Here is a 13,917-nt window from a genome sequence, read left to right as displayed (position 1 = left end):
TTAAACATAAAAGTTAACTTAAAAATATAACTATATTTAGTTGTCAACTTAGCTATTGCATAGCTTAGAAGTGTGATACATAACTCAAATGTCTGACGATAAAATATGACAAAAGACTCTTTCCTCCTGATGTGGACTGTGACTAATGTAGACAAACCATTTATCATTTCCTGCCTTCACTGCAATCCTGAGCTGTAACCAACTTCACTACGGACAGGTGAGCAATAACAACACAGATGAACTTGTGTATGTATTTAGCACCTCCAATCAGTTGTCTGTAGACAACTGCACTTGGAATAAGTCTTCTTTTAATGTCAGGCTGCTGACTTTCTCTGGAATTGTTTTGAAAGGTGAGAGACCTTGTTTTCTTTTGTCCATGGAGTTCCCATTTTTTCATGGAAAGATAACAAGAAAAACCTGTGAAGAACTCATGAGCAAGACCAGAAAGAATGGTAGCTATTTAATACGAGAGAGTGAAAGCATGGAAGGAGCTTTGTGTCTCTGCGTTTTGTAAGTACTCTAATACTAAACTTTTTATGAGTTTTCGGATAGATGCAAAGACAAGCATTCATCTTCTCTAACATTAATACTTCTTCCTTAATATTAACAGACTCCAAGGGGGTGTGTATATGTATTCAAGTAATGCTGGTTGTCTTAGGCTTCCTTTATAGTGAGTAGTGAGAAGGTGGCATTCGCAAAAGATGTTTTATACAACAGAGGATAGATTAACTGTAGTCTGCTGATGCTGATCTCTCTCTGCATACAATAAGAGGAGCCCAGAGAAAACAGCTAGCCTGCCAAAACATGGTAAGAACCTTACTCAAAGTTACTGCCCCTTTAATCATGAGTAAATAGCATTTTAGCACTGTTGAGACACAGAAAAGTCTTGCAGGAGGTTACAAAACAGTTCCTTCATAGGCTTTTTATCTAATGAAAATTTAGCCTTGTGCTTCAAAGGTATTTTACCTGATGTAAGAACATAAGCTGAGGCAAAAAGCTGTACTGTCCTGTTCAAATTCATATGACAAGTCCATGAACAAGATGGGCATAGAAAATTGCTACTTCTAGTCCTTAACGTTAATTACTACAATTAAAATTTTATTCTTTCTCCTGTAGAGAATACCACTTTTATTTCCCTTTCAAGAAGCCTGTTTTACACTTTTCATATATAATTGATCTGTTCCTAATGCATTCAAAGTTTATAAATTAGTAACTCTGAGACTTTGACCCTATGAGGTTTTACGCTTTCCTTGAGGATGTGTTTGAGTGTGACATGAAAAATTTTTAACACCGCATCTAATTAATTCAAAAATACCAAAAAGTGTTTTATCAATAATCAAAAATGCATTTCTCTTGAAATAAAGGAGAAGGGAGGAAAAGGGAGAGGGAAATGGAGCATTATGGAGTTGGTGGGTAGAAGAAAGGAGGTCTGTGAAGTGACAGCGTAAGAAGAGAAATGTCAAGCGGGGGACAAACAGAGCCCTCAGGGAGGGAGCTGTGGGAACCTGCTTTCATTATGGCGTGGAAGGAGACAACGTAGGGGATGCGGGGAGGGCAGAGAGAATGGGAGGGAAAGGGCACACGTACCCTGTCAGAAGGGACAAATGGGGATCCTGGCACAGAGGAAGAACGACAATGCTAGTGGCTGACATGGGAAGATGGCTGTTGAGATGTCATGCAGTAGAGGTAGATGACAGAGTAAAGGGCTAGTTAGGTGTGTCCAGTGAGTTTGAACTACTGATGTAACAGAGGGCACGTCTACAGAGTACACTGTCGTAAAGTTTAAGCATGGTGCCATGCTAACAAAGTTGCTTCCAGTTTCTTTTTTCTTAAGGACAAAGTAGATCTACCTTGTGATAGCTTGCAGACACGCTTCTTTCTGTCTATTGACAGTGGTCTGGGCAGGCATATGAAAAAGCATGTGACTTACAGCTAGCCTCTCTGAATTTTTAGTGTTAAAAACTGGTGTTAACTTAGTGTTAAAAACTTCAGTGTTTAGTGTATTTGACTTTAACTTCTGCATTGACAAATATAATAGCTAAACTGTAGGGGTGGCAGCAATGGTATAACAGATACTGGCTTGCAAATGTGAAAGCAAATGGGATGGTAATAGAGTTGCCTCAGAAACTGGAGTGTCTGTCAGTGGTTGACTAGGCAGAGGAAAACTCTCCTAAAACTGGAGGCAATCAACACTGAAACTCTCAGTGCTGTTTCAAGACAACTTTTGGATTAGAATCACATCTTAAAACATTGCTTAGCACCTGACATGGTTGATGCACAAACTGATGCACACCTCTCAAACTGTCTGATCCATGGGCAGAGATACTGATCCTCTTGCTACAGAAAACAACCAACTTTTTTTTGTCCTCTACAGATTGGGGTATGGGGGTGGGGGGCACTCTCATGGAGGATCTGGGAGTCAGAACGGTGGGACCAGTTTGAAAGCATCTCTTTCCTAATCGGGCATGGGGCACAGTTCTGCTGATACGTCTTCCTCCACAGCACACTGCCACTTTCATCCAAAGCTGTCCCAGGTCTCTGACAGTGCCTCAGTCAAGACCTACTGCTCTTGCTACTGTTCTCCTTATGGTTCAACTTCTCATTCTCCCAAAAAAAGCTCCTCCTCTCACCCTGCTTTTCCACCACTGGATCTCTCCTGTGCTCAGACCAGGCATGTTATTAATCTGTACCATATGCAGCTGTTGGTAAGCATTTAGTAGTTAATGTGGAAAGAGAAGTTTCCATTTTAATGGTAGTTTCATGTTTACTTAGTAAAAATTACAGTAGCCAAATAATATCCAGACAGTAACCTTTCAAAATTTAGATGATCAGTAAAGAACGAGTTTCAAGAAATGATTGGTTTCTGATATTATCTTTTCTCACTTCTATTTCTATGTTTAAAGAATGAACACCCACATTTATAAAATACTCTTAAGCCAGGAACATATGAATTTACACAGGTATCTCAAGGAGGAAAAAAACAAAAGATGCATCCCCGTGATGCAACTCTTTGGGTTAAAGTAAATCTATTCTGACTGGAAGTCTTATCCTGATCCCAGTCTATAGTAACTTTTTTTGCAGAACAAAATAGTTTATTTCCAGAGTAACTATTCATTTATACACAAGTCCCCTAAGATAAGTTTTCTGCCTAAGACTTTACCTCTCATGACAGCTCAATTCATGTAGCTACAGCTGAAGTCCTTCTGATGAACATGCATACCAGTTAAAAGAACTTATTGTCAGATACTGCTCCCGTCCCCCAGCTTATTTGTGGTGCATATTTCTTTGCAACTTTACTGCCTTTTTTGATCATGGTCGTGATCTCCAGTTCATCTCCTGAATAGCTGCCACTGTGGTATTTGATAAAGCTTTTATTTCTGTTGACAAAATATATCCAAAGCCATCAATAGCCTGGTGTTCAAGCACCTGCATATTATTAAAAATAATAATAACTAAAACCCTGGGAAATGCAAAGGAAAAATAATTTTCTTAGAAGTAGGACCTGTGGAGTCATATCCTGGGTGCTGGTGACTGGAGGCCATTTTCTGCTAACATCTCTCTAAGAATTCAACAGCCTTCTTGTGTTACAGCTGCAAAATTAAGTTTAGGGAGGTATCACACATGAGAAGGATAGGAAAATAGATGAGAAGAATCAAATTACTCTTATATAAAGGCCTGTGTTAGATTTAGTTTAGAAGTTCCTTGAAACCCCTGGCTAGAGTAATCTTATATTTCAAGATAAGAAGCGTTCTCTCATTTTGCAAACTTTAGACTCCCTTCTGTTTTGCTTTTCTACCTCTGTCTCATTCAATTTTACTGCACAACTTATCATGTGTTTAATACTACCTGCTGTTTGCAGACATTTTTGTTAAAAATGTGGTGTCTCTTCCTTCTACCGCAGTGTCTGCTTTCTGCAGCAGGGGTCAGAGACTCAGCCCACTGTGAAGACCCTAATATACCTAAGGCACGTATGTGTCCAATATAATATACATCTCTAGCTATACTCTGGTCAAATCAAACATATTTTAGGTTGAGGTAGCCTGGTAGATGATCACACCTGGAATACATGAAGGTACAGACAACTCAAGGGGCCACCGTGTGGGGCGGCATGAGGGGAATGACAGTATGAATTTGTGGTGCCACAATTACTTGAGGACTCCCACAAGGAAAGCAGATTACATGACAAACATTCTGCAACTTCATGCTCCTGTGTATGCCATGGCAACCTCCTCACCTCTGCTTCAGAGGAATGCCAGCAGATCTCATGCAAAAGGTGAACTTCAAGTTTTCTACAGAATCATTCTTTACTACTAGATTAATGTTTTTCTTTCTTTCTCCCTCTCTCCCCTCACATCCTTCCCAAGTTCTATCAGTATGATAGAAGACATTTGCAAAGACAGTCTTTCAGACCATCACTCCATGCCAATGAGCTTGTTTCCATACAGCATTGCAGTCTTGTGTCATATCCCAGGTGAATCTCTCATCCTTGTTCTCAGATACAGATCAGTCTTTTGAAACGTGACTGCTTCTCTTGTGGATGTGGTAATTAGTTGGAAGCCACCCCATTTTCCCCTAGAATATGACTTCAGAGAAAGAAGGGCACCTCACTTTTGACTTTATAGCTATTTAGGTCTTCCTTACAACTCCATTTTTGAAGGAGGGGTACATGTTAGCACTGTCTTTCCATTGTGAAAATGTTGTCTGATGATGAGTCCAACCCAGTGTAAAGTCTGAGGGCTGATGAGGCCACGGCTCCCCTTCTCCTCACTGCTGATGGAGATACTGCAGTTCTTGATGACATGTGTGCCAGCCCTTTGCTTGCAGTTTATTCCCTGGTTGACATTTGCACAAAGTTGTTTCTAGTGACATGAAGCAGTTCTGCTGGTGGTGAGCAAGGACTTAGGCACCTTATGGAAGCAAGGGACTCTTCTCTTACATGGCACCTGTGGTGGAATTCCAGGGTCTATTTTGTGTTTTACTGTCTCAGAACAAGTAATACAAATTCTCAGTGACATCCAGCCCTTTCTGGATGTATAAACTTGAAGCATTTTCATTGCTTTGACTTACCAGATTTATTGGAGCTGTAGTAATACAAAACTCGGCATAAGAAATGCACCTAAGAAGCTGGAGGAAAGCTCAGGCAGCCAGCTGATGTGGAGGTGAGCTAGCTGGACACGCTTTATCAAGATCTATGCTAAGCAAAGTGCGGCGACTGCAGGTTGAACACAGCACTCTTAGCTACATTTACTGTACGTGGCCTAACACTGCAGGACAAAAAAGAGTGCCGTAAACTTGGACCAAAATCAAACAGATCTGCATAGTGATGTACAGGGGGTTAGAATTGAATTGGCAAGGCATGATAAAGTAATATCGGGGTTTCTGAGGCTTAAGAAAACAACATGCATGACTAATTTTGGCGAACAGACAATTAAACATATGACTTAGAGAATCCCAAGTATTTTGAAAGCTCCAATATATGAATCAAATGGAAATATTTTTTTTATATATATATATATAAAATTGATGCTATTTAGCACCAGGCATTCCTTTAGATTGGTTTTAGTCTTTCATTGTACTGCAATTTACTTTAAGATACAAATAAACAAATGAAAACAAAAGCTGTCCATCAAGATCAGCTGTAACATTCTAAGCAAGTTGCAGTGGTCTGACAGTTAATAAAAAGCATAATGTCTACAACAATGCTTTTCACAGCTTTGAAGGACTTGTCTACACTTACCGTATCTTCAAGGAACACCAAGGATATTTTAGAATACAGGTGAGTAACTCTCATTTCATCTATACAGATGGCACTAAAGATCATTATCTCGATTAAAAAGATTAATATACATGAACACATTACTTTAGAAAATATTTCCAAGTTTGCTTTCTTCTCAATTCTTGACTATACTTATTATTACATATGAGCTTATAAGTAGCTATTATGTTTGTAGAATTCCCTTATAGCCTAAATGGATCTGTTATTTGTTGACCAGCTGCTTTCTGATTTGACCGTTTCTTTTTGATAGCATTGAAATAAAAAATCCTTTCCGTTACTTGTTCCTGTTCCTAATTAGCTTTTTCTATTTGAAAACTCTGCCATTGCACCCAGCATCTTGTAGGAGTTTGGAATATTGCAACGATCTTTTTGATTTCAAGAGACCTATCCATAATTCTGTGTGACTCTGGGGCACCTGAAGTGATGACCCCAGATAATGTTGCTCATTGCTTGAATAAGCATAAGAGCAGACTGCAACAATCAAATCCCTAGGCAAGGTGAGAGGGCACTTAAAAGCTGGCTCACTCCTCTGCTTGTAGTAGGAGAGAGCCAACAGAACTGCCAACAATTAGGTAGGATTAGAGTGAAATGAGGAACTCACCCCGTAAAGCACACACCAAGCTCTGATATGCTGGTAATTTCTTGCTTATTAGTGGTTTGGGCTGAGTACGAAAGACACAATTTCCCATGAAGAAGAATGGTTTGTTGACAAAAAATAATCTCTTTTGGACTACAGCCACTCTAGTGAGGTTTGCTGTCATGCCTATCAGCACATAGTAACTCAAAACACTTTTAGTTTTTTCAAACCCAATTTCCCTTATGAGGTTTTGCCAAGAATGTAGAAGCGTTCTGTTCTTCAAATTTTTAAGCCTGATTGTTTTGGCTTACTAAAATAATAGACTAAAATAATATATTGATGGTGGAGGGGAGATTGTTTGGGGGTTTTTTTAAGGGCCAGGTTCAGCCATGAACTTTCTAGAGTGCAGTAAGTTGACCCCAACCACCAGTGAAGCACCCACACAGCTGCTCCCTCCCTCCCCCCTTTAGCAGGATGGGGTAGGGGGAAGAGAACACAAAGTGCAAAAGTGACGAAACTCCTGGATCAAGACAAAAGGCAGTTTAACAGGTGAAGCAAAGTTGTGCACGCAAGCAAAGCAAAGAAGGAGTTTAATCACTATTTTCCATCTGGAGGCAGATGTTTGGCCACCGCCTGGAAAGCAGGGCCTCAGCACATGTAATGGTTACTTGAGAAGACAAATGCCATAACCACAAATGTCCCCACTTTCCCTGGGCTTTGATCGCTGAGCACAGTGTCATATGGGACAGGACAGCTCTTTGGTCAATTCAGGCCCACTGCCCTGCTGTGTCCCCTCCCAGCATCTTGCGCACTGGCAGACTCCTCGCTGGGGGAGCAGAGTGTGAAAAGAGACAACCTCAAGGCTGTTCGAGTACTGTTCAGCAACAGCAAAAACACAGTGCTATACAGGCTGCTACGAAGAAAGTTAACTCCATCCCAGCCAGAGCCAGTACACAGAGGCAGTGGCACCCAGTCCACACAGGGCTGAAGGGAAGATAAAGGATGCAGAAACACAAACAAAATAAAGACATGTTTCTTTGTTAGCGAATGAAGCGCAACCAAAGCCCCATTCACTTTTAATGACTAGTAGTAGAACCCTCACTGTGATTAGAGCCGATTAATGTGCTTACTGTCTGTCACTGTCCTGAAGTCCCCAGGGCTGCCAAGCCTCTGTACAGATTACTGTGGGCTGTGCCATGGAAGCAGTTCAGTCCAGCTGTATGAACCCACACATTAAAAAGCAGGTTGTGAGAACGCTGTTCCCCCGCTGAGGAGTGCCATCCTCTGTGTTTGGCCTCAGGAGTCCAATGCAAGTCACAAAGCCAGACAAATAATAAACTCCTGCCTAGAAGCAAAAGCTGGTGCCCAGGACTTTCATACGGATTCTCAGACACAGCCACTGCCTCTGCACATGTCCTTTGCTTGACAATGATGATATTTTGTAAAACATTTGGCTTCTGCTTGTCACATAGTTATTTAAATACAACAGTTTAAGTGAGAAATAAATATGTTGCCTCTAAACTTGTGCTTTAAGACCAGAGGGAAGTCTGTAACGCTGTCACTCTTCGACACCCTGCCGTAGATTGCTACAGCACACATCTGAGCCAGTATTTTAAACAGATATTCTTTTTTCAAATAAAAGATGGTAAGAGAGGTTACACTCCGTGCTGTAACCACGCCACCAAACAAGGGTCCCTAGTGTTTTAAGGATAGTACAATATTCTGTCACCAAATCTGTTTACAAAACAGCTCCTTGGTAAACAAGAAACAACCTATTGTTCCTTCCATTTAGGGGACTCTTTGTGAAGGGCAGTTGCAAAAAACCTTTATCTTCCTTTCCTTGTAGACTACTGAAGGTGTTCCAGACAGGATCTTCAGAACATTAAAGGACCTAATATACACTTTTGAAAAGCCAGATCAAGGACTAATAATAAACCTCCGCTACCCAGTAAAGAAACAAAAGGTCTCACAAAGAAGCCAGAGGTTCAAGTCAGGAAAGGATGACATTTATGATGGTGAGAAACTTAGCTCTGCCTTTGTGGTTTGTTTTTTTTTTTTTAAGATGACTGCATTGACAGGTTTGTGGTGAATAGTTGCTACATGTCCTCTAAGACCAGCTTGCATGGACAGAAGTTCAACACCCTTCATTCTCTCTTATGTTCACTGGAAGATGGCTATTCCCAGTTCACAGGTTACACACCCTCATACACCACAAACTGACGAGTTAAAATTGCAAGAGATATAGAAGGCAAAACATGATGTTGCCCACAGCTCGCTCCTGCATGCATGTTGATGCTTCTAGGCTAGGGAAGGCTGAGGACCAGTTTTACCCAATATGGTTCTGCCAAGCTGCCAGACCCCTGCACTTCACTGCGAGTTGAGACTTTTGAAAGCCATTCTCATATTGCTGCTGCACGACGCTCAGCTACAGTAGCCATCAGGGTACAGGCTGAAAAATAACCCTGAAACTCTTCTAGGTCCTCTGACTAAGTGTAATGGGAGCCACAGTGAGAGCACGCGTGAGCAAGGGAAATCCTTCTATTAACTACAGTTAATATTAATTACAGTTATTGTAAAGAAAAAAAAAATCTTGGAGCATCCAGCCTTCTGTGTGATTTATATCTCAAGACTAACGCTCAAATGCGGTTGGTGGGCCAGCCTCCCTGTGCTGCAGTTACACCTTCCTGTGTAACAACAGTGCAACAGCTCTGGCGCTGCCTGTCTCGAGCAGACAGGACAGGAAGGGGTGAGCTCTCCCCACCACACACACTAAGCTGCATTTTTAGGGGCCAGTGCAGCAATAACCTTGCTGAGAGCAACAGTAGGAAAGAGACATTTCCAGTGTCTCCAACATTGCATTATCACTTGTATCACTAAGGCAGATATGCTACATTTGTTCTAAAAAGGTTTTTATGGTATCATGTCATTGATGCTCCAGGCAGATGGAAAATACTGCAGCGGCATGGATGTATTTTTAGGAAGAATCAGGTGCAATACATATTTTATTGTCTGGTCCTGCAACATGAACTTCTCTAGAAGATGTACCATGTCCTGGTCTTGACTCACAAGGACAAAACCAAACCCTTTCATTTCACTATCAAAATATTTGTGGTTGTCCATAAAAATGGAGGCTTTTTGAAATATTCAAATTATTTTGGAATTGCTTCTGTTCAATTTTAATTTAAATTTCACCTATGCAGCATTCCAAACTTCCCCCTCAGACTGCTTTATTACATGCTCACAGGGGGAGCTTAGGTTGATGTTATGATGGATATCTCTCTGAAACGTAGGCACCACACAAAACACCCCATTGCTTCCTAAACCAGGCACCACGCTTTTCTGGCCCCGTCCCTCGTGTTGCACTGGCAGCTGGCTTTGCAGCGCATGCAGGACTGAGCGCTCCAGTGGGACCAGAAAAACACCTCAAGGGACTGGGGTCACGATACTGGTTTTTGGACATTTTTGAACATTGTTTTCTAGCCTAGGAACAGCTTGTCTGAGGGTGGCTTCTTGAAGAGACAGTAGGTTTCCATAGTGGAGATGGAGTCCCAAGCAGTCAATTTCTGCCCTTCCCCTGGCTTCTCAAAAAAACATAATCCATCTGACAAGGTCTAAAAGAGAAAGGGTTTTTTCAGGCTCTCCTTCCTTAGTTGGGAGAAAAGCTTTTCTGTTGGGTATTTATTTAGAGAAGAAAGGGTGTTTTATGCTATAGTCAATAGCTATCTTGGATGTTGATGTGATTTACTAAGTATGGATGATTTCTGACATTTGACTGCTCCTCAGGAAGAAGGGGTCTCACGTGGATACAACTGTTTAATAACTGAGCTTGCTGGCTCAGAATAGCCAGTGCAGGTTTTGCCTCCTCCTGGAGGACCCAGTCCATAGGACACGGGGCCTAAATGTTGACCCTGCAACAGCAGAGAGAATACCAAGAAACCAAACTGAGTTACTGATACCTGCCCAGCAACACGGCCACAGGCCATCCTGCTTACCGTGGGCTTTCTGAGGAGCCATTTGCAATGACAACATCTTTATTTTATTGATTTCTTTACAGAAATTGATGACAGCGATTACATCACTGTCTTGCCCTGAATGACCTGACGATTTGGGAAGCTGCCGCTTCGGGCTGTGCCACAGCACAACAGATCAGCCAGGGAGAGCTGCCAGTTGGGCATTCTCTGCCGTGGATTTGTACCTCTGGAATTAGTCTCCTCCTTTTGCAGACTGTCAGAGCATCCATATTTTCTCCCAGTAGATCTGGTACAAGCTACTATATATTTTTGTTCAGCAATAAAAAATTTATATATATGTACATATGTACATATACATATGTACGGGGGAAGGACATCTGTGTGCATGTATATGTATTTTGGTTTTTTAGTCAGCAAACCAAGACGTCTACTGCTAAAATGAACAATGTTAGAAAGCAGCAATATAAATACAGTAAATGAATGTGCATAAAGCAGCAGTTTATGGCAGAACTGATGTGTTGATAAAAACCATACACGACAAAAATTCTTTTGTCATCATACGATGCTTAAAAACCTCTAAACTCTATTATTTTGGGCATGATTCATGTTCCTTCATTGTTGGACAAGTGCATAGTATTTCAGCTATGTCAAGGAATACTAGCATTATCCTGTAGTTTGGAATAATCTAAATTAAAACAAAAAGTCTGTGTTTAATCCATACCCTAAAGAATTAACCAACAACATGAAATGGTTTGAAATACTTTTAATATTGATGAATGGTTCTGGTAGATTACAGTAGGACTGCAAGTTCTACATGCATGTCAGTATGAACACATCCTTTTTTTTTTAATAGGTACTGTACATATGAGAATGCTTACTAATTTCATTTGCTACTGCCATTAGCTCTGTATTATAGTATGTATGGGTTTTGTTACTTTTTTAATGTAAGAATTTTCTTTAATCTTACCCTTAATTTTAAATATTTAATAAATACTTTTGTTCTGAAGGTGGCCTGCAACTAGCCACCAAAGCCAGAACTGGAATGCATGTCCTGATTCTCCCCGTTGCTACTACAAACTCCCTCTCTGTTTGCGATCTTGAGGAAGACATTTATATTGGTTGTGTGTTTGTTTAGCATCTTTCACAATTTATTTATGTATTTTAATGGGTAATACTAGTTAGATTTCTTTCTATTATGTTTCTTTCACACCACTATTTGTTAAAGGACTTTTAGATCTTTCAGTGCTTTGGATTTCATTATGAATTTAACAGTGCTAAGTTTTTGGTGCCAGGCTCAACTGTACTTCTAGCATAAAGGAGACAGAAAATGAGAATATTAATTAACTCTGGCATTGCCAAAAATACTAACGTATGTGTCCAAAAATCATGAACTGAAAAGAAAGTAGTTGTCCATGAAAAATGGTACTATGGGAGAGGAAAAAAGCCAACCCTTGTGCTGTAGAAGCACATACACAGATGAGTCTATTTGCAGAATTCAGCAGCCTGCCTGATAGTTGGTTATCACATGTATCAGACTGAGCAGCTGCTGTGCTGAGACACCAACTCCAGCAGCCCCATCTTTTAATAGAACACAGCACCACAGTTCTTCTGCCACGCGAGTCTCAGCAGTCCCCCACGTGCTCAGTCAGTCACACTGACGTTCCACCTTAGGAAAAGGCCGAATGACAAGGGATCCCAGGCCATGCCTCATGACCCCCACTGCATGAATCCCGATGGCTCATGGCTGGCGAGGAAAAGGGGCTGGGCTGTGGTGCTTTTTACCAGGCAGTTGCTCTGGTTAGAGCACTGCACTGCAGGCAGCCATGCTCTGGACTCAGATTTACAACACGGGCGTGGCTGCGCCTTCGGATGCTGCATCTAGAGCCGAGGGTGCGTACGAGCCCACACCACTGTCAGTTCTCAGGCGTTACCTCTGAGGCAGTCAGCAGAGTGTGAAGGATCAAGGATTTAAAGGAGAAAGCAAGGACCCATAATAGAAAGACATTTCTGGCTCCATTTCCACTACATTTAGAGTATTCAGCTGTGCTTTAGAGGAATATATTTGCCTGTTAACAGTGGAAGAAAATGAGATTAATATACACATTCTGTTACCATAAATTCAGTCTCAAAAGAATGCTCTAAGACTTAGTTTGAAGTTTTTAGAAGGCAGGTATTCTATATTGCAGCGCTGGATGCACGGGGGGTGATTCCACCTAACATGCATACACTAAAACAAAAGTTTATCCTTTATATACCTTAAAGACATGAATATTCATAGATTTTCCAAGAATTCTCCACCTTTCTGATGAACTATTACATTTACGTAGTGCTGGCATCGCAAAATTACACTATGCCTGCGGGGGGGGTCTCGGGTGGACATCGGTGGTTGTTTGGGGAGTTAGCCCCCTACTCCTTTTTCCCTTTTATGGTCACGAGTCTTTTGAGGACAATTTCTTCTCCTTGGATGCTTCCCAACTCTGCTGTCCAGCCAAAATATTCTTTCTTACCTGCCTTGTTTGAGCATTTCTGCCAGGATGTATCTATTCCCAAGGTTAGAATATTTTCTCTGTACATTTTAATCACTCAGGCCTTGTTAAATACAAACTTGAACATTGTTTGGTAAAAGAATTTCTTAATATTTAAGGTATAACAGATCACTAATTGTTACAGGCCTCAGCTTGCAGGCACCAACTGCTCACAGGCATCAGCTAGCAGGCATCAATTCCTACACTTCTTCAGAGTCCTAATAGATAAGAAAACAATCGGTGCATGAGACTTGAAAAAGTATATTCAAAAGCTTCACACACTAGCACCTACTTTCCAACATCCCAAAGTGGAGTGTTTGTGTGTGCCTGTGCATGGGTCAAGCAGTGACAGCTCAAATCATGTTGACCCTGAACGCTCAAGAGAGGAACCAAGCATCAAACTGCAGTCAGGGTGCCCCAATGGGAAGGGGCCACCTCATACCCACAAAGAAAGAATGACTCCTGCCACACTGTCCTTTTCCTCCCTGCCTCTCCCCACAGGCCAGCTGCTAAATTTTGGTGGCACTGCAAGGCCCCGAGCAGGTACCAGGCAGCTCTTGCCCATGGACATCGCCTTGGCCCCAGCAGGGCTAGCCCTCCACGGGCAACTTTGACTTTCCTCGGCTACAGGCTGTTCGCCTGAGCCCCCGGGAGGATCCTGGCCCTCCTTCTCCTCCCAATCCTGCCCGCGGAAGAGGGCAGGCAGTCGCAGGCAGGAGGGGCGCCTAGCTGCTGGCCGGCCCCAACCCCACGCCAAAGGAGCAGGAAAGGCTAACCTGGAGCAGAAAAGCAGTAGCAAGGACAAGCTGTGGGCGCCGGCGGGAACCTCCGGCAGCTCCGCGCCTGAGGCCACCTCCCAGAGGAGGGGGCTGGAAGACTCAGCACGCCCCAACCCCACACACCCCCTCTTCGGAAAAGCCTCGTTCCTTAACTTTCTACATCGCATCGGTGCAGGCGAGCCCTGAAGCCGGATTCTCCCTCGGGGGTAAAGCAGCCGTTCCGCCAGCTCCCCCTAGTCCCTCATCCTCTCCCCGCGCCGCCGGCCGCCCCGCCATAGCTCCTCCCCAC

General features: G+C 42.3%; 1 protein-coding gene across 1 annotated transcript; it reads left to right on the top strand.

Moving 5' to 3' along the window:
- Window positions 1-319: 319 nt before the first annotated feature.
- On the top strand, window positions 320-13,889 carry LOC141917984 (SH2 domain-containing protein 1B-like). The gene is made up of 4 exons (XM_074811841.1): window positions 320-510; window positions 5,713-5,776; window positions 8,200-8,368; window positions 10,408-13,889. The coding sequence occupies exons 1-4, from the start codon at window positions 377-379 to the stop codon at window positions 10,443-10,445; spliced, it is 405 nt and encodes a 134-aa protein (XP_074667942.1). The 5' UTR covers window positions 320-376; the 3' UTR covers window positions 10,446-13,889.
- Window positions 13,890-13,917: the final 28 nt, after the last annotated feature.

The sequence above is a fragment of the Strix aluco genome, chromosome 2 (assembly GCF_031877795.1).
Source record: "Strix aluco isolate bStrAlu1 chromosome 2, bStrAlu1.hap1, whole genome shotgun sequence".
NCBI classification, from domain to species: Eukaryota; Metazoa; Chordata; class Aves; order Strigiformes; family Strigidae; genus Strix; species Strix aluco.
The sequence above is the reverse complement of the archived record's forward strand: the minus strand, read 5'-3'. Positions and strand labels throughout refer to the sequence as shown.

Coding starts and splice junctions, on each gene's coding strand:
- LOC141917984 (XM_074811841.1), top strand. CDS start 377: ATGGAGTTCCCATTTTTTCATGGAAAGATAACAAGAAAAACCTGTGAA. Junction 511..5,712: donor GCTTTGTGTCTCTGCGTTTT/GTAAGTACTCTA, acceptor TGCTTTTCACAG/CTTTGAAGGACTTGTCTACA. Junction 5,777..8,199: donor AAGGATATTTTAGAATACAG/GTGAGTAACTCT, acceptor CTTTCCTTGTAG/ACTACTGAAGGTGTTCCAGA.